General features: G+C 50.8%; 1 protein-coding gene and 1 long non-coding RNA gene across 2 annotated transcripts in view; one reads left to right on the top strand and one right to left on the bottom strand.

The window, feature by feature from the left end:
- LOC149338079 (uncharacterized) overlaps positions 1 to 20,989 on the bottom strand; it is a 1,049,963-nt gene that overhangs the window by 699,624 nt on the left and 329,350 nt on the right. The gene's annotated exons all lie outside the window — the stretch shown is intronic.
- LOC149338084 (uncharacterized) overlaps positions 1 to 20,989 on the top strand; it is a gene marked incomplete at its 3' end in the record, with an annotated part of 200,554 nt that overhangs the window by 89,341 nt on the left and 90,224 nt on the right. Inside the window, exon 4 of the mRNA XM_089550093.1 lies at positions 17,831 to 17,836. Within this exon, the coding sequence (XP_089406219.1) occupies positions 17,831 to 17,836 (6 nt within the window). The remainder of the gene's footprint in view (positions 1 to 17,830; positions 17,837 to 20,989) is intronic.

The raw sequence follows: 20,989 nt of genomic DNA, 5'->3' as shown, positions 1-20,989 counted from the left end.
GTCTGGAGTGTTGTGGTGTTAGTCATGAGGGAATTTCTTCCAACTCTTTGATTATGTTTTCCACTTCTGTGTACCTTACTGGGTTCAAACTGTATTTTATCTAAATAGAAGGGCTGTGCACATGCATATTTCATGTTAGAAGTAGGAAAATGATAAAAAGTGCGTCATTTTGTGTACTCTAGCGCCCTATATGCAATACGTAAAAAGTTATATGAAATATAAATATTACTCTTTTAAATGCCTTCTTTAGATCAAAATACAACAGCTGTAAAAATTTTCAATCTTATTTCCAACCAATAATCCCAACAAAATATTGCCACGCGCCTAACGCGCCGCGCGGCCTCCGCGCTGAATCGAAGACGACGACGAAGCGGCGGTGGGCCCTCGCGGCACGCTTGTTCTGTTCGGTGTCGTGGAAGCTGGCTCTATAATTAAAAGAAGGCTCCCAGTCTTGGTTTCTTCCCGACGCCTACCTTCACGGCTCCTGTGGTCGTGACACTGTTGGAAGTGCGACCGATGCTCCCTACTCCTAAGGACGACTCGACGCGCCCGCGTCTTGTGACCACCCTTCTCCATCGTGCCAGCCGGAGGATCTGAGGCCTGTCCCCCGAGGCCCTCCCTATTGTCAGCGCGTCTTCAAGTACCACAGGACGGGCGCCATAGGAGACACGAACACAACAGGACGAGACACGAACACAGTTGTGTTCGTGTCTCCTTTGTCTTTGTTGTTTTCGCGCCGTCCGAACTACTTTCAAAATATGAACCAACTAGCCCAAATCAAAGTACTTCTTTTCAAGTACCACTCCACTAAAAGGAGATGCCATTACCCGCCCTGCCTACGACTGTCCCTGCAGCCAGCCCCACCTGTCTCACCCTTCAGACCCCACGCACGCCTAAGCCCTTTCACGGTGACCTGTTTGAAGATGCCGAAGACTGGTCGGCTCACTACGACCGGGTCGCAACCTTTAACTGCTGGGACGACTCTACAAAGCTGCGTAACGTGTACTTCAGCCTTGAAGACTCTGCACGCACGTGGTTTGAAAACCATGAGACTACTTTCTCTACGTGCCCGGACTTTCGACGTCAGCTCCTGAGTACGTACGCCAACAGTCACCGCGTGGAGGGCGCAGAGCGTACCTTGTCCTCTAAAATTCAGCTCCACAATGAGGGTGTTGCCATGTACGCGGAGAATGTGACGCGTCTTTGCCATCGCGCCGATCCGGCCAGCCTGAAGAAAAAAGCTGCGGCACCTGATGCGCGGCGTAAAAGACCAGCTCTTTTCTGGCCTCGTGCGTAACCCGCCCAACACCGTCGCGGGGTTTCTGGTCGACGCCGTGCGCATAGAGAAATTGCTCCAGCAGCGATCTCATTAGTGCGATCGGCAACTGCGTCAAACGTCGACCCTGTCAACGTTGGACCGGTTCGACCATGAACCCAGGACGAATCCGGACTCCCTCCGTGAACTCATCCGTTCCGTGGTCCGCGAGGAGCTGCAGAACCTTCAGGCAACCTTTGCCCCTCGCGTCGATTTCGTCACCAGCGTCCTCCGCGAGGTAGTCCGGCAGGCACTCAGGGCACAAGACGCTGCAGTGGTGCCGGCGCTGCAACAGACCCCATACGATCCCGCGCCGTACCCGGCTCCTGTACAGCCAGTCACGTACGCGGACGTGGTGCGCCGCGCGGCCCCACCTCCTGGGTCTTCGCCTTGCACCGCACCATTGGTCGCGGTGCACTCTGCTCAGCCGACTCCTTACTAGGCGGATCGGCGCCAGGCACCGCGGAAGGCTGACCTCTGGCGCACTCCGGATCAACGACCGCTCTGCTACCACTGTGGTGAGGCCGGCCATCTCACCGGCGGTGCCCCTATCGCGAAATGGGACTACGCAGATTTTCTATCGACAGCCCCCGTCCACGTCCCGGAGAGCGCCCTCAAGACAACGCCGAGTATGTCACCCGCCAGCGTAGTTCACCGTCTCCTCCGCGCCGCGAGTCGCGATCGACCTCTGGATCCCGTTTCGCCTCAGGACAACGTGGTTCCTCGAGCCCTCGTCGGGAAAACTAGCTCCGGCGACCTTTCGAGGCGAGGCCGCCGAACACCGTTCCGAAGCAAAGCTTCCACCACCGCAGCAACTCAATCGCCTCGACGTCGCACGGCGCATCGCTGCAGAGGTTTCCCCGAGGCGTCTTGCGTATCGCCGCGATGCCGAAACCCCAACCGCCGACCCGCTTCCGCCGCCGCACCGACCCAATCGCGCCGACGCCGAACGCCGTATCGCCGAAGAGTTTGCCCCAACGCGCCGCTTGAATAGCTTCCGACAACGCAACCCCACTCGCCGACCAGCTTCCGCCGCCGCACCGACTGAGTCATCCACAACAGCCATCGACGGGCCGCGCTGAAGGCAGGGCCTCCTTGGATATCCCTGTTCTCGTCGACACAAAGGAGGTCAGCGCGTTGGTCGATAGGGGCGCAGATTACTCTATCATTAGCGGACAGCTTGCGAGGGCCCTGAAAACAGTGACGACAACCTGGGACGGTCCCGACATATGTACGGCAGGCGGACATCTTGTCGCACCAATCGGTATGTGTGCGGCTCGGGTTAGGTTCGAGGCTGCACATTCGTTGCTAATTTTCTTGTTCTCCGCGAATGTTCTCGCCATGTCATTCTTGGCATCGACTTTCTTCGCGAGCATGGTGCTATGATAGACCTCCCGAATCGCTTGGTGACGTTTTCTACCGCAATGGCCACAGACGAACCTGCGCACCACGGTTCTCGGTGCGCCCTGGGAGTCGCAAACGATAACGTTACGGTGCCACCACGTGCCAGCATTCTCGCTAGAGTTACCTGCGACGAGCAACATAGGGGACTCCGGGTTGTCAAGCCTAATGTCTCCCTCGTACTCACTAAGGGGGTTGCGCTGGCACGAGGCTTTGGATCCCTTCATGACGGTTGTACAGAGGTCCTTGCCACCAACTTCTGCAATGAGCATCGACATCTGTTTCGTGGCACAGCCATCGCTTACGTCGACCATTTGCAGGAACTGGCCGAATGCTTTGCTTGTGAGGAGGACACATCTGGTGCTGACGACGAAGCGGCCACCAACGTAGACATAACTCCAGACTTTCCACCCACTGAAAAGAGGCAACTCCAGGGCCTCTTGCGTGAGTTTGGTGCTCGTTTCACGTCGTCGTCCAAAGTGCGCCAAAACGTCGATAGTTAAACAGCGCATTATCACGCATGAAGGAGCCCGACCCATCCCTATCGTCTGTCCCCTCGTGAGCGAGATGCTATTCAAACACAGGTCGAAGAGATGCTCACAGACGGCGTCATCCAACCGTCAAGCAGTCCGTGGTCGGCTCCTGTCGTCCTCGTGAAAAAGAAAGACGGGACACTACGATTCTGCGTCGACTACAGGAAGCTTAACAGTGTAACCAAGAAAGACGTGTACCCGCTCCCGCGTATCGACGACTCCCTCGACCGACTTCGTCAAGCCAAGTACTTCTCTTCGGTCGTCCTCAGAAGTGGTTAATGGCAGATAGAAGTTGATGACAGGGACCGTGAGAAAACCGCCTTCATCACACCGGACGGGCTGTATGAATTTCGTGTTCTCACATTCGGGCTCTGCTGTGCTCCTGCCACGTTCCTAAGAATGATGGACACCGTTCACACAGGTTTGAAGTGGCAGACCTGTCTTGTTTATCTTGATGATGTCATCATTTTTTCCGCAACGTTCACGGAACATCTGCACCGCGTCAGGACTGTCCTCGAACCCGTTCGATCCGTCAACCACTCCCTCAAACGAGAAAAATGCCACTTTGAGTTCATCGAATTGAAGTTCCTCGGGCACGTCATTAGTGCTGACGGAATCCGCGCTGACACAGAGAAGCTTGCTGTCGTTGCTGCCTTTCCGTTTCCCGCCCACAAAAAAGCAGTCCGACGTTTTCAGGGCCTGTGCTCCTACTATCGCCGCTTCATTAGAAACTTTGCAGGAGGATTGAAATCTGGGTGAGTGGGTATTTAGAAAGAACCAGCCAAAAGACGAGGACAAAGGAGAGACGAGGCACACACAACGACTGGACTATCAACTGTGCTTTATTGAAGAACAGTCAGTCTCACAGGAAACGTAACAGAGCATGCGCCCAGCTAGCCAACCCTCTGACTCTCCTAACCTGTGATGACACGTCATTTTCCTGGGGCAACGAACCGCAGACTGCCTTCGACGAGTTACGACGCCGACTCCAATCGCCGCCCATCCGGGAACATTGCGACGAAGATGCCGACACGGAGGTGCACACGGATGCGAGCAACGTCGGTCTTGGCGCCGTTCTAGTACAGCGGCCAAACGGTGTCGACAAAGTAATTGCCTACGCCAGCCGCGCACTGTCACGAGCTGTGTTGAACTACTCTACTACGGAAAAAGAATGTTCGGCGGTAGTCTGGGTCGCCGCTAAGTTCCGCCCATACCTGCACGGTAGACCGTTTTGCATCGTCGCCGACCACCACTCGCTGTGCTGGCTGAAAAATTTAAAGGACCCTTGTGGCCGCTTCGCACGTTGGGCATTACGCCTGCAGGAATTCGATTTCACCGTCACCTACAAGTCAGGCCGGAAGCACACCGACGCTGACAGCTTCTCACGCGCTCCTGTCGAACCTCCCCCAGAAGACACCACCGACGATAGCTTTCTTGGAGCGGTCAGCACGTCTGAGCTCGTCTCCAGATAGCGTGCCGACGCCGAGCTGCGTCTGCTCATCAAACATCTCGAAGGTGGGCGCCCTGAAATACCACGATACCTAGCTCGTGGACTACCATCGTTCTGCGTGCGGAGAGGTGTGCTTATAAAAAGAAAGCTACTTCAAGTCCGACAACTTACCTGCTCGTCGTACCGTCTTATCTACGGGATGAAGTCCTCCTTACCTGCCATGATGTACCGACTTCCGGCCACCTTGGAGTTACACGCACCTTATTCTGAATCCGGAAGAAGTATTACCGGCCCAACCTAACTTCAAGTGTCAAGCATTATGTCCGGACATGCCAGCGACGGAAAAAACCCGCGCTCAAGCTTCCTCGACTGCTTCAGTGCATCGAGCCGCCACAAATACCATTCGACAAAGTCGCATGGACCTTCTGGGGCCATTTCCTCTCTTGTGGACCGGCCACAAGTGGATCATAGTCGCCACAGACTACTTGAGCCGCCACGCTGAAACGAAGGTCTTTGCGCGAGGTACTGCCGCCGAAGTTGCCCACTTCTTTGTGCATGATATCGTGCTTAGACACGGCGCCCCATCGGCCATCATTACTGACCGAGGCAAGGCTTTTACAGCCCGGCTTCGCATACAACCTTCGCATATAATACCGCGACGCAGAAAACCACCCAGTTCACCCCGTTCCATCTCGTGTATGGCAGAGAGGTCCGCATGATGCTTGATGCCATGCTGCCGTACGGCGACGCAGAGCTCCCCCATGAAGCAGGCCACTTCGTGGAACAAGCAGAGCAGGCTCGTCAGCTGGCCCGCTTGCATATCAAGGACCAGCAATCCGCCGATGCCCGACACTATAACCTTCGGCACAGGGACGTGCACTACGAGCCGGGCGACCACGTGTGGGTGTGGACACCCGTGCGTCTCAAGGGAATGTGCGAAAAGTTTATAAATAGGTATTTTGGCCCGTATAGAGTTCTGCGCCGCCTGAACAGCGTCAACTACGAAGTTGTCCCCCATGGAACTGTGATCGTCGGCCCTCAGCGTCAACTGCCTGAAATCGTGCATGTAGTGCGCTTAAAGCCGTACTTTTCGCGTGACTGAGCGCTGTGTTCAGGCTGTGTTTTTTACCTTGTTCCCCTTACGCCACGTGTGAACTTGACTCTCGCCGCATCTCATCTAGCGCACATTATATAGTACACCTCACCCCTATTCTTGTTTTTGCACCTCCTCCACTCACTGTACATATCCCATTCCACATCGAGGCGATGTTTGCTTTCGGAGGGGGGGGGGGAGGGGATAATGCCACGCGCCTAACGCGCCGCGCGGCGTCCGCGCTGAATCGAAGACGCCGACGAAGCGGCGGTGGGCTCTCGCGGCGCGCTTGTTCTGTTCGGTGTCGTGGAAGCTGGCTCTGTAATTAAAAGAAGGCTCCCAGTCTTGGGTTCTTCCCGACGCCTACTTTCACACCTCCTCTGTTCGTGACAATATTATCGCTGCATTCTGCACATACCAAATTTGTGATGCGACGTAACTGGAGGAATGGTACAAACATTGATCTTGCATAAAAAGAACAAAGAACGAAACATAGTGATCCACAGCTTGCAGGCACACGCAACAGATCATTTTGTAATGTTTTTTTTTTCCCGAGTCCTCTCGGATGAAAATTCGAAGCAATATGCCATAAGGACACAAGACACCACTTTTCAAAAATGTGGCCTTGCTGAATGAGTCTGACCTCTGCTCATTGTTCGATCACTTGGCGTGTTTACATGGCTATTGTGAGTAAGTTCACATCAATGTTTGTTGCTGTTGCTGTTCATGAAATAAGGCAACTAACTGCAAATATGGCAACATGCGTAAATATCAAAAAGAGATTGACGAAAATCGTGATTGCAAACAGCAGTGAGATCATGGGATGTGTCAAGAAGTGGCATAGCCAATGTAGGAGAAATATCGGTGAATTAGGGCCATCATTGGAGCTGTAATGAAGCGGCATTGCCATCATGGGGAACGCACCGTACAAGTAGGGCCATCATTACCGTTGTAAACAGGCGGCATGACCAATTTGTGGGCAATAGCAGACAAGTAGGGCCATCGTTGGTGTGTAATTAAGCGGTGTTGCTAATATGGGGTCAACAGGGGACATTCAGGACCATTGTTGGCGATGATATTGTGACAAAGACGAAGCTGGCAGTGGCGCGGGACGGAGCGCTCGCGCTAGGCCAGCAGCCATTAAATCATCTCTCTTCCATGGTTCATCACGCCTCATTCTTCGGCTGGCCGCCACGTTACATTTGGTGTGAGGGGCTGGGGTCCCTTCATCGCCATCCTGGTCACGGAGCTTCGGCGTCCTGGGCCTGCCGTGCACGTCGGCCGTGAGTACCTGGTCAGCGCCGCACAGCCGTGCCCCAGCCCGCCCGACCTGAACCGACCTCGCCGCTCACCCCAGCCCCGTCCCCCGCCCGGACCACACGACACGACGACACAAGACCCGACGGACCCAAGACCCCACCGACCCAAGACCCTGCCCACACATGAGGACACCGCCCCCCTGCCCCTGCCGTTCGGTGCGTCCAAGGGCCTCGGCCGTCAGCTCCTGGCACCCTACGGCCCGGATGCTTCGTGGACCGGGACTCATTATCTCATTTTTCTCATCGTGGCGGCCAGCACTGCACCATCATCTACATACTGTTCAACCCCCCACTCAAGACCATCGCCATTTCGCCGTCTGTTCGTCACCGATCGGGACGATCGCTCGGAGCCCCCGGGTAGTGTGACGAAGACGAAGCTGGCAGTGGCGCGGGACGGAGCGCTCGCGCTAGGCCAGTGGCCATTAAATCATCTCTCTTCCATGGTTCATCACGCCTCATTCTTCGGCTGGCCGCCACGTTACAATATAAAGGGGCACTGTCAATATGGGCAGTACCGCAGACATGTAGATCCATGTTGGATATGGCACAGATTGGCATAGCCCATATGGGGTCAATAAAGTCAGCGCTGGTCCTATATAGGGCCGGACATAGCCAACTCGTTCCCAGTATTGGGCCGATGGTTTGTGATGCCTGGGATGGAACCCTAGTGCTATGCACGGTTAAACATTGGTAATGTTCCACAGCGCGTGAGCTCGCGCAGAACATGTCAGTTCACCATTGTATGAGGAGAACAGGGAGATAGCAGCAAAAGTGACACTGAAAAGAGGGTAAAAAGGGGGGAAAATGCCTGAAAATTCAATACAATGCATGACAGGGCCGCACAAAAATAAAAAATAAAAAGGAGAAACGCAACACTAACTATTAATGCGTCATAAAATAAGTAACATGGAAAAAGAGGAAACGACGTCGCAAAAAGTGATTTTATATGCTTTCTGCTGCCCTTTCGGTCAGTCTCCACTCCCAACGTGTCTTGGATAATTTTTGTTACTCTATAACTGTTCTAAGCGTGACAGTCGGCCTACTGTTTCGTTGATACCACTTGAAGCTGTGTTAAATTTGTGAATCAGGTCTGCTTCAAAGCTCTCGCAGTCATAATGTGTATAACGCCCATTGGAGTACAATACCTCTAAAGTTATAGAATGGATCCCAAAGGCTGTTTGTGTGCTTTGAAAGTGGGAGATTTGGCCGTGTTCCCCTGTGAGATCTGTGATTTTTGATGCGAATTCTCAACGGTGTAAATGTTTGTCCCACGTAGGTATCTTTACAGGCGCCACACTCCTGGAGGTAGACAACATTAGCGGTGCCGCATGAGGCCTTTTATCTAGAAGGAGAAAGATGACGCTCTGCTTTTGGCACTGGTAGTTGTTGCCATGATTGGACATTGTTTACGTCTAGATTTATTGCATGGTGCAGATCCTCTGAAGCTACGGTTTCCGATTGTAGACGATGTTATCTTATCATGGGTGTCCCTTGCACGCCTATCCACAACGCATGGGGGTGAAGGGATGGCTTCTTTCATCCTTTCACTGTTGTGTTGTTTCTTCAGAACCATATTATCATTCTGGATTGATGCCGAATGTGTAACAAAAAGATCGACTTGAGAGTTCGGGCGTGGCTGCTTTTTGCCATTTAGGAGTTCGCGCCGGTCATGCTGTGAAGCTTTCTTGATTGAATTGCCGATAACTGACAGCGGGTGTTTCTGTCGTGCTAGGTGTGGCCGGAGGTGCTCCCAGTTTGATTCAGTGACTTTCTTTAGAGCAAATCTTATGGAAACGTAGGGACTGACTGTAAGCGATGGAGTTTTTACAATCTCGGGTGTGACTACTCTTGAAGTGTAAGTAGTGGTGTCGGTCTGAGGGTTGTCTGTAAACTGTTGTCTCCAGTTTGTTCCTGATTGTAATGCTCAGTAATGCGGTAATGCTGATGCTCAGTGGTTACGGTGCTGGGCTGCTGACCCGAAAGACGCGGGTTCGATCTCGGCCGCGGCGGCCGAATTTCGATGAAGGCAAAATTCTAGAGGCCCATGTGATGTGCGATGTCAGTGCACATTAAAGAACCCCAGCTGGTGGAAATTTCGGGAGCCCTCCACTACGGCGTCTTTCATAGCCCCAGTCGATTTCGGACGTTGCTTCGGGGCGTTAAACAGCCAATACAGTAACCAATAAACCGAGGTATTAGTGTGAGCGCGGTTGAAGTCCGAAATAAACTTCGTCAGTTATGCTCACCGTGTGTCCAGACCGTAAATATGTCATCAATGAACCTACTGTAAGATATCTGTTTATATTGAGAACTTATGAGGAATACCGGTACAGCCATGAATATGTCTTGGAAAAGATAGCCAGAACATGTAGGCAGCATTGCTTCCCACGTCGTTTCTTCTTTTTCCATGCCACCCATATTGTCACGCATTTGTTAAGGCCTTTCTAGGCTACGTCTGCGATTTGGTGTCTGCAAAACGTGTCGGCATCGGTTGCGGGGAACTATAAAGAGATATTGTCGAAAAGTGGTTATGTGAGGAGATGTGAGGATGTCGGGAAAAAAATTAGTGCCAACCGAGTCATTAGAGCCAAAAAAGCGACCAAAAGTGGGCGAGTGGCAGAAACTTGCAGAGCCAGTAGTGTCGTACCACGTGCCGCCCCTGTGTGACCTACCAGCTTTTTGGCCCACGTGACCGCAATGGTGGGCGGAGCCTACGCGCGGCGAGAAATTTGAATGTCCCAAATGAAATGAATGCCCCAAAGTGAAAAGAAGGGGCTTTGGAGTTAATCGAAATCTAATCAATAATAACAAAGTATAGAAAGACTAGTAGTAAATAAATATGAATTAAGGTGAGTTAATTATAAATTAAGGTGGATTAATGTGGATGGAATGTGATTTATTTATACATTGGAATGAATTGAAGGTGAATTAGAGTAAATCAGTTGTTAATTACATGTGAATTAAGAATCAATTTCTAATAAATGAATTGATAGTGAACCAAATGACTGAAATGTGGATTAATTATGTAAATATTGTGAATTAAGACCATTAAGTGCAAATGACATTAATTAATTTTGAACTAAGTGTGAATTAGTTAGAGTAATGTGCATTAACTGTGGTTTAAGGTGAATTGTGTGATTAGAGGCGGCGAGGAGGTATAAATGCTTTCACATTACTCCTAAGCAGTTTCCCAAGTGCCCTCTACAGGGTTTGTTAGCTTAAAAAGCTTTTGTTTTCGCCCCTTTATTTTTCATATATTGTATTGTCTCGCAATTTCCCCTCTTTTTGCGGTCTGTTTATTGTCATTTTGCGCTTATGTTCCTCCTCTTTTCGCACGTTGATGAATTGCCACGCTGTTCTGCGTGCGCTCACGCGCTGTAGAAAATTCCATTGTTTAAACCTGAACAGTCCTGCAGCTTTATTTGTCTTGCTGTAGTTCGCTTCTGAATTTGCATTCGTTGTTAACCTTACATCTATCTTTTCTTTTTTGTGTGCACGGAGTGCTCGTGTAAGCAATGATTAGAAACGTGGGATTTTTGCTCAGGTCCTATTTTGCATCCTTTTGTGCTGCCACAACCCTCCTCTGAGTGGGATTTTAATGTCTTTTGCAATAACGTTTTTCCGTTATTCTTTGTTCTGAGGCGTTTCGTTTGCATTCCTGGTGACCCCATTCCTCCTAGTTTTTCTTGAAATATCGCCTCCTCGTTGTGCGAGGGTGGAGCGTTTGACGCTTGTCACTAAAATGCGGAAATGAGCGACACCTCGAGGGTCACTCCTCGGTCCTTCTAAGAAAACCAGCAGGTGGTAGGGAAGAAATTTTCTTCCCCTCTTTATTCTTTTCTCTCGTTCCCTCCTTGCTATTACCTGCATACACGTTAAGGGATGGTGTTTTCAAGTTGTCCCCGCATTTTTTTTAACGTCTATTTTCTTCCCCCGTCCCCGTTGTTTGCATTTGTGCTTTACTCTAGTCCTGCACCTCGCGCGTGCTTTAAAAGCAAAGTGTTAGGAAGTACTGTTGTACACTAGAAAAGGCTGGTCCTCCAGCCGAAGCATCATGAACTAAATCCTGTTTTTTTCCTGCTTGTCGTGACTTTAGTCGATCAAGCTTTCCACGGAAAAAGCCATACCTGTTGCGACGAGCACGACTCATCACGTTGCCTTAAACGGTCCTCGATGAAGCATTGAGCGTGCCGCCCCGATCAAGTGTTCTCGTCGGCATAGGTACTGGAGACATTGAAAATGCCGAAGGCGTTATCGAGGAGAACAACCAGTTACTCCTGGATCGAGGATTGGGCGTCGCGAGGGGAGTCGCCGAAATCCGAAATGGCCAAGCCCAGATGTTGCTAACCAACTTAATCAAATCAAATCAAATGAAATCTTTATTTACATCATCCAGATGTTAGGGGCGCAGACAAAAAGCTCTCACTGGAGCTTGATTGCGCGCCTGCGCCCCCGTACAAGGTTTCAAGGTTTGTTTGATTGCATATATTGGCAGCAACTAACAAAACAATTGCGTTTGAGGAAAAATAAGCGAGACACAACTGACTCGGAAAAAATAAATAAACAAGAGATAAAAACACAAAAACAGCACAACAAATAATATGCAAAATTACTGGTTTGTAAGACTAACACAAAGCATTTAGCAATAATGGTAAGTGGTAGCTGAGCATTCGACGTCCATATTTAGTATGTATTTGGGGAATGAACCATTTATCGCGGTTTCTTATGGCATGAGTGTGTTCTCTAGGTGTTAGTTGAGACAAACTTTCAAGAAAATTACGGTAGGTATTACTTCTCCTATATCGTTTTATTAAGTTGACATTATATGAATCGTGTATTGCAGTTATGTGGAAGGCATTAAAAAGGGGTTTTGTCGTAACGTAGCGGGGGATGCTTGCAATGCTTCTTATAGCTCGTTTTTGGATTACATGTAGCCTGTTTAAGTTTAAGAGTGTGGTAGTTCCCCATACCGTGAAACAGTAGTTTAAAACGGAAGCAAACATGGAATTATAAAGAGTCAGTTTCACTTTTTGTGGCAGAAAATAGCGCAGTTTACTTAACACACCAGTTATTTTTGACAGCTTGTCCGCTGTTTTATCGACATGTGTTGACCACGATAAATGCTTCTCAAAATATACTCCAAGGCTTTTTACGACAGGGACAACTTCTAAAGGCACAGACCCAATCCGAAGTGAAATGTCGCTATCGCATACTGGTTTGTTTCTTGGCCTGAAAAGCACGACTTTTGTTTTATTTATGTTTATAGATAGTGAGTTTATGATCGACCAATGATTTAAAGAATACCGGAGAATACCGGCATCTAAACAAAGGTACGACGATCGCTTTCCTCGACGAGCTGGCAGACATCAGCGACGTATTTGCCCTACCCGACCAACCCGCAGAACTATCTGAACAAGGCCATGAACCCACGTTCGACATCAACCCGGCATTACCCCGGAGCAGACAAGACCAAATACGCAGTCTTCTTCAAAGGTACACCGATTGCTTCTCATCAGCATCGAATGTGCGACGAACCCGGCTTTCCAAGCACCGCATTGTCACAGACGAACACGCACGACCACTGCGACAGACCCCCTAACGCTTATCGCCGCTAGAACGCCAAGCTATCCGCAAGCAAGTTGAGGAAATGATTCGTGACGACGTCATCCAGCCATCGAGGAGCCCCTGGGCAGCACCGGTCGTCCTAGTGAAAAAGAAAGACGGCACCCTTCGCTTTTGCGTCGATTACCGCCGCCTGAACAGCATTACGAAAAAGGATGTCTACCCCCTGCCCCGCATCGACGACACATTGGATCGGCTATGCAACGCTAAGTACTTCTCATCGATGGACCTGAAGCGCGGCTACTGGCAAATTGAAGTCGACGAAAGGGATCGCGAGAAGACTGCGTTCATCACGCCAGACGGACTCTTCGAGTTCAAGGTGATGCCATTCGGCCTCTGCTCTGCCCCAGCAACGTTCCAGCGAGTAATGGATACGGTGCTCGCAGGCTTGAAGTGGCAGATTTGCCTAGTCTACTTAGATGACATTGTTGTCTTCTCCTCAAGCTTTGAAGACCACCTCAGAAGGTTTCGGATAGTGCTGGAAACGATCAAGTCTTCAGGCCTGACACTGAAACCAGAGAAGTGCCACTTCGCCTACGAGGAGCTGCTGTTCCTTGGTCACGTCGTAAGCAAGGATGGAGTTCGCCCAGACCCCCAGAAGACGGCTGCGATCGCAGAGTTTCCACAGCCTAATGACAAGAAGGCTATACGCAGATTCCTTGGATTGTGCGCTTATTACCGACGATTCGTCAAGAACTTTTCGCGCATCGCTGAACCTTTGACTCAACTTACCAAGGCTGGCGTGCCTTTTAAATGGGAAAGGCCACAAGAGGAAGCTTTCAACGAGCTGAAGCGCCGCTTACAATCCCCTCCTGTGCTCGGGCACTTTGATGAAAACGCCGAAACCGAAGTTCATACCGATGCAAGCGGGGTGGGCTTAGGAGCGGTCCTCGTTCAGAAAAATGGCAGACAGGAGAAAGTTATCGCGTACGCTAGCCGTTCACTGTCGAGAGCCGAAGCCAACTATTCGACGACAGAGAAAGAATGTCTCGCCATTATTTGGGCCACGTCCAAATTTCGCCCCCTACCTATACGGACGACCATTCAGGGTTGTGAGCGATCACCATGCTCTGTGCTGGCTGGCCAATTTGAAAGATCCCTCCGGCCGCCTTGATCGTTGGAGCCTGCGTCTTCAAGAATTCGACATAACTGTAGTCTACAAATCTGGCCGCAAGCATTCCGATGCAGACTGCTTGTCGCGAGCTCCTGTCGACGCAGCACCCGAAGAGGAAGACGACGACGCTTTCTTAGGACCGGTAAGCGCCAGCAGTTTCGCGCAGCAGCAGCACTCGGATCCTGACTTGCAAAGCCTCGTTGATTATCTGAAAGGCAAGACCGCATCGCCTCCCCGAGGGTTCAAGCGGCAACTGTCATCCTTCTTCCTTCGCAATAATGTCCTCCTGAAGAAGAACTTCGCGCCGAACAGGACAGTGCATCTTCTTGTCGTGCCCAAAAATCTCAGGCAAAACATTATGCAGGCATGTCATGATGAGCCGACTGCAGGACATCTCGGCATTGCTCGCACGTTGCACCGCATCCAGGAGAAGTACTATTGGCCACGTGTAGCTACCGACCTTTCCCATTACGTGAAAACGTGCCGTGAGTGTCAGCGACGCAAAACGCCTCCGACTAGACCAGCCGTACTCCTGAACCCCATACCACCGCCAACTAAGCCCTTTCAGCAAATAGGGATGGACCTCCTCGGCCCCTTTCCGACCTCTTCATCAGGAAACAAGTTGATCATCGTGGCCACCGACTACATGACCCGCTACGCCGAAGCAAAAGCCACGGTGGAAGAATATACTAGGTGTCTGAACGACAGCGCCTTTCCAGCAGGCGATGTTGGCGAACGTCGGCTCGTGTTTTCTGGGAGCGTCGTGAGATGGCGCTAGCAGGTTAGGGGGTCTAGAGTTACTGTATATGCTACCAAAGCTCCCTGCGGGAGCATATACAGGAAATCTAAGGGGGTCAGCGGGCGTGTGGGCGGCGTGAGTGCCGCCGACTGCATTTGGAGGATAGGTAGTGATCGCTGCGCTTGTTTTTGTGCCACGTGTCTTTTTTTGCCCATTACACTTTCCGTCATACACTCCTGTGTATTGTGTGATGGGTAAACGCTGTTTCGTTCCTCCCTGTTGATGAAAAGCGTAGCATATTTGTCTTTTCGAATGCTCCGCATCTTATGAAGCGTGTGCGCAACCGTCTGCATTCCCAAAAGGTTCTAAACTTTCCTGGTGGCCGTGTCCAATGGGCACACTACGATAAGCTTTTTGTTCAAGACCAAAAGCAGCCTGGACACTTGAGTGTTTGCCACAAGCTCACATATGCCCATATTAATCCGTCGAACACGGAGAAGATGCGCGTAAAACTCGCTACCCAGCTGTTCAGTCGAAGTGTGGCCAGCGCGCTGGAGTTTTACTCTCAAATGAAAACAGTGGGACTGCAGATTGTTAAAGGGACGGTAGAATTCACCTTTAAATTTAACGATCTGTATGACGCACTCAACAGCAATCATCCCAAAGAAAGCATCACTGCAGGCAGCAAAGATCTCAGAGTTCCAGCCTCCTGCTTGTACTGGCTCAACAAGTGGGAGGGGGAAGTGGTGGCCGGAAGGATATCTCGCGATCATTTTCTGACAGAGCAGACTGTAGCAGCCTTGCGTGTCACAGTTTTGTCAGCTTTACAGCTGACAAGATATTTGCTCAAACAGTGTGGCTTCAAGTACGTACTGACTGGAAAATTTAACCAGGATGTTTTAGAGCGTTTTTTGGGACAATCCGCTTAGGAGGCGGTAAGAATGACCATCCCTCCTTACCCACATTTCTTCTGCTATATAACATGCTTTCAGTGTATAGCCTGATCAAACCACCCAAGCTTGGGAACTGCATGCGATGTCGAGCATGCTCGAGAAACACATGCTTACGTTGGCTGCTCTAAACCTTGCGTTCCCAATGGACGGAAAACAAAGGACTCGTCTTCATCAGCTAAAATGCAAACTGGATGGATCGGTTGCCGCAGAGGTTGAGTGTGATGAAGCGTTTGGTGAGGTATGCGCAGAGCCACAGGCTGCTGACTACATTGTGTATTACCTGGCTGGGTTCATGTGAAGAAAAATGTTGAAAGGCTGAACCTGCCCCGCATGCCGACAGAACCTTGTTGAAGAAACTGAGGTCCATGCTCAACCTGAAAGCACGCTTGTGCAAAGTAAGACAAGAGGTGGGCTCCTGCACCGAAATCTCAGGATTTTTTCTTTGCTGCAGACGGCTGAAAAAGAGTTTCAGGAAAATGCCACACACATAAATGCGTATGAAGTAACAATTGAAGCTATGCTAGCAAAGCATACATTCTCGTTCCCATGTGAGGAGCATAAAGAAGATATGATGGCAAATTTGTTGCACTATTACATTGATATGCGAATGACGCAGGTCCGCAAACAGACAAAAATTGACTCGACAGCGAAAATGCAACATCTTAGGAAGCTTTCAAAGCTTGTGTAGAATGCCAAACACCTTGAAAAGCACTGCAGTCCTTAATTTATGTTTGGTTTGGTTTATTGGGGTTTAACGTCCCAAAGAAACTCACGCTATGAGGGGCGCCGTAGTGAAGGGCTCCGGAAATTTCGACCACCTGGGGTTCTTTAGCGTGCACCGACATCGCTCGGCACACGGGCCTCTAGAATTTCGCCTTCATCGAAATTCGGCCGCCGATGTGATATTGTGCTGGCGACGTCTCCATAAATGTGAAAAATAAAATCCGCTTTTTTGTGTACCCGGTTGTTTTATGAGACATTTCGAGAGCACGGCTTTCAAACTTTACTTCGCGTGCCTGTACGCTTCTGGCGGCAAAGCCGAGGTGGAGACAGTGCATTTCGGGAACACGCGGGAGCGCGCAGTTTGCCTGGGACCACTATTTTCGCGCAGATATGGGATTGGAAAGCGAGCACCTAAGTGAGAAATAATGCCCGACACAGAACCAAGCGAGAACCAACGATCACCTTCCGTTATCGGGAGCTAGCGTATTTGACATGCGTGACTAGGATTTCTTGACATCTTAATAGCACGTATTTGGAAATTTATTTCTCAGAATTCTGCATTCTGCACAAGCCAGATTGTTTTGCGTTTGTACAAGCTGAGCACTAGTAAACACGCGGGCGATTCCACTGTGGTCGATATATTGGACGTTTACGACTATCAAAGCACGCTTAGGTATGAATAGCATTTCTAAGCTGAAATAATCATGAGCTTATACCTAAGCTTGCTTCCAAAGGCTTGCCAGACGTTTATTTATTTATTTATTTATTTATTTAGTCTAGTATACAGACATATATCGGGCAATTTACTTGTCATTCTTACGCGCATGCGAATGTGTGTGGAGGTCCGCGCGCCGCGTCGGGTGCTACGGTTGACCCCTCAACGATCCACGCCATCTGCCGAGAGAGGCGTAAACTACGATCAACAAAGTCGCCGGCGCGGCAGCCGCGTTCAGACACCTAGTCTGTTTCTTGCACCTGGCAAAATCGTTGCCTAGTGGTACCGCAACAGAAGTCGCAAAATTTTTTGTCGAACAAATTCTCCTGCGACACGGCGCTTCGGAAGTGCTCATCACAGACAGAGAAACGGCGTTTACAGCGGAGCTGACGCAAGCCATTTTAAGCTACAGCCAGACAAGCCATCGGAGGACCACTGCCTATCATCCACAAACCAACGGACTCACAGAGCGTCTGAACAAGACCATCGCAGACATGCTCTCCATGTACATCGACGCCGAACACAAGACGTGGGACTCCATTCTGCCGTACGTGACCTTCGCTTATAATACTGCCGTCCAGGAGACAACCAGGTTTACCCCATTCCAGCTGGTATACGGCAGGAAGCCCACGGCAACACTCGACGCAATGCTCCCGCACGTTTCCGTCGAAGACAACCTCGACGTCGCCGCCTACCTTCATCGCGCCGAGGAAGCCCGAAGACTTGTGCGGCTTCGCATTCAAGACCAGCAGCACACCGACGCCCAACGCTACAATCTGCGCCGACGACACACGCATTACAAGCCAGGTGATCGGGTTTGGATATGGACGCCAGTTCGCCGCCGTAGATTGAGCGAAAAGTTGCTTCGACGCTACTTTGGCCCGTACAGGGTTCTCCGTCGGATCGGTGACCACGACTATGAAGTCATCCCCGACGCCACGACAGCATCTCAGCGACGCCGCCCACGCCCGGAAGTCGTACATGTCGTACGCCTGAAGCCATATTATGAACGCTAAAGGACTCGAAGTTTCATTTTCCGTGTTTATTTTCATTTTAAAGCATCGAGACGATGCTTCTTTGGAAGGGGGGTAATGCCACGTATGATTGTAGTGTTTGTTCGTTCACGCTCAAGGCTGCAGGAAAGGGCTGTTATCATTTTTGTCCGTGACGCGAGAAGCGACCAGTCTAATCTCGATTGATCGCAGCCATGAAAGGCTGCATCTAGGTTTTTCCAGATTACTCTAGATGATCTTGTCCTGCTATCTGGAAGTTTCTTTGCCGGCTTTAAATTGAGCGATGCCGCGAGCGGCGGGCATTCGTAGTTCGACGATTGACGAGCATGCTTGTTGCTTGCGCCGCCACCGAGTGAGTCAGTTCTTTTGCGGGCGCAAGTCAGCCCAAATAAAGAGCTTCGTTTGCAAGTATTTCTGGTGTCCTCCTGACCGCTGGACTGCCGTCACTACAACGTGACAATATATATATATATATATATATATATATATATATATATATATATACAGGGTGTTTCTTTTAGAAGGTCCAAAATTTTGAAACAAAGGTAAATTCCTTTAGATTTATTTTAACCCTGGGGATATACTGAAGGCTACGGCGGACACCAGGTAAGAGGCAAACTACTTTAATTAGTTCCCTGATTAACTGAATACGTTAATTAACTTTTATAATTTTTATTTTAGGGGATATGTTGTATTAGCAGAATTGGAGATCGTCTTTCAAACAGTCCAGCCAAGAAAAAAGATTTTCATGAAAAAATTTTTTGCGCGCGTAACGAAGCGAGAAAAAGTCACCCTTGTAGGCAGCTTCACACTGTAACACAGCGTCTGTGAGCGCCTGTGACGTAGCTCGCTCCGCCCTGCACTTTGTGTCAATGCGTTTTTGTTCCAGCGCGGCATTCCTTGAGGCCGCGGAGCGAAGCAAGATAAGCAGCGATAGCGCAGGCCGCCAGTCCGGGACGCGTGACGTAAAGCGCAGGGCGGAGTGAACTACGTCAGAGGCGCTCCCGCCGCTGCGTTACGGTGTGAAGATGCCTACCAGGGTGAATATTTCGCGCCCCGTAACGTGCGTGAAAAATTTTTAATTAAAATTGTTTTTTTCTCAGTTGGACTGTTTAGAGGACGATCTCCAATTCAGCGAATACAACATATCCCCTAAAACAAAAACTAAAAAGTTAATTAACATATTTAGTTAATCAGCGAACTAATTAAAGCAGTTTTCCTCTTGCCTGGCGCCCGCCGTAGCCTCCAGTATAGCCCCAGTGCTAAAATAAATCTAAAGCAATTTACCTTTTTTTAAAAATTTTGGACCTTCTAAAAAAACACCCAGTATATATATATATATATATATATTGTAAGAAGAAGAAGAGGACGTCTCCGCGGTGCCGCACTTCGTCGTCATCGCTGGTGGTTGGGGCGCGAGTCTCGTGCTGTAGCTGCTTCCTACGGCTGGTTCTGCCGTCTTGCTTCGACCTGACTGCATCGTGCGTTGGTCGCCTCGAGCCACTAATAAATCCACTGTTCACTTGGTGGAGGGTGCAACGATCCCGACCCCCGACGTCGCCCTGGAACCCCACAGTCGCACGGTGTCCGTTCCCATGCAGGACCCAATCCAGCAGCCCCCGACCCTGCTTCCTGCTTCCTGCGACCTGCTTCCAACTGTCACCTGTTCTGGTCCCTCACGTCAACGCGACCCTGCTATCTTTAGTGGCAGCTCCGACCAAGATGTGGAAGATTGGTTGTCAGCCTACGAACGGGTGAGCCGGCACAACAAGTGGGACGACGCTCTGAAGCTTAACAACGTCGTATTTTATCTTACTGACGTCGCCAACCTGTGGTATCGGAACCACGAGTCGGACATCACCACCTGGTCCGTGTTCAAGGTTACGTTTGCCGAAGTATTCGGCCACCCTGCCGTTCGCAAACTTCGCGCTGAACAGCTTCTTCGTTCGTGAGCGCAGAGGACCGGTGAAAGCTTCACCAGCTACATCGAGGACATAGTCGATTTATGTAAACGAGTGAACCCATCTATGACGGAGGAAGATAAAATTCGCCACGTCATGAAGGGCATCGATGATGGCGCCTTCAACATGCTCGTGGCTAAGAGTCCGACCACCATCGCAATGGTATACGAACTATGCCACAGCTTTGACGAGCTACGGAAGCAACGCGTTTCGGTTCGCCACCCTGCTGACGCGTCGCTCGCTGGCCTGGCCGCGGACTCCGACTCCTCATACCTCAACGCCGAAATCAAGAAATTTGTCCGCGAGGACGTTGCCCGCCAGCTATCTCTCCTACCCTCTCTATCCGAACCATTGTTGAGTATTTGCTACATCAGATGGCTGGCTGGCAGCAAAAGACAGCTTTTGGATGGGCAACTGCCGCACTACTCGGTGTGGGTAGCTCTACCATTCGTTGCCGAAGGTGGCTCAAGTCAGGCACCAAAGCAGACGCTTGCTGCGGCAGTGTCGAGCTGCCAGGGTCAGACTCCGAGAAGCGGTTGACCGTACTGAGGGCTTGGGGTGGGGCCTCTTGGGCAGGCGGTGTGGCCGCCGGGGTAGTGGGGCTGGTATGTGGCATATGCTGCGGTGGCGGCTTCAACCTCAAAGCAGAGGCGTGCAGAGCTGTTGGCGGTAGTGACGAGGTAGATGGAGGTGCCGGAAGCCTCGGCACGGCTGCTGCCGCAGAGTCATCCTTGGCTGCAGGAGGCTCTGGCGACAACACCACTGAAGCTCAAGGAGGCAGAGCCAGAGACGCGGGTAGGAAAGTAGTGGGAGCAGAACACGAGGCGAAGCTCGTGCGGATCCCACCTGGTGTGGCGTCGATAGAGACAGCCGGGCTGGAGACGCTGGACTGGAGTGGCGGCGAGGCGGCGAAGGGCTGCTGAGGCGGGCCGGATTCTGATGAAGGCTGCGTGGGCGCGGGCGAGGCCGGTGCAGGGCCAGAGGCTGGCAGCGGCGAAAACGGGTCAGCTGCGTCTTAGAGCGGCAGCGGAACGTAGT

Source organism: Amblyomma mixtum, chromosome 6, assembly GCF_055824585.1.
Source record: "Amblyomma mixtum isolate Tamu chromosome 6, ASM5582458v1, whole genome shotgun sequence".
Lineage (NCBI taxonomy): Eukaryota > Metazoa > Arthropoda > Arachnida > Ixodida > Ixodidae > Amblyomma > Amblyomma mixtum.
Note: the sequence above shows the minus strand (reverse complement) of the source record. Positions and strands in the feature narration are given on the sequence as shown.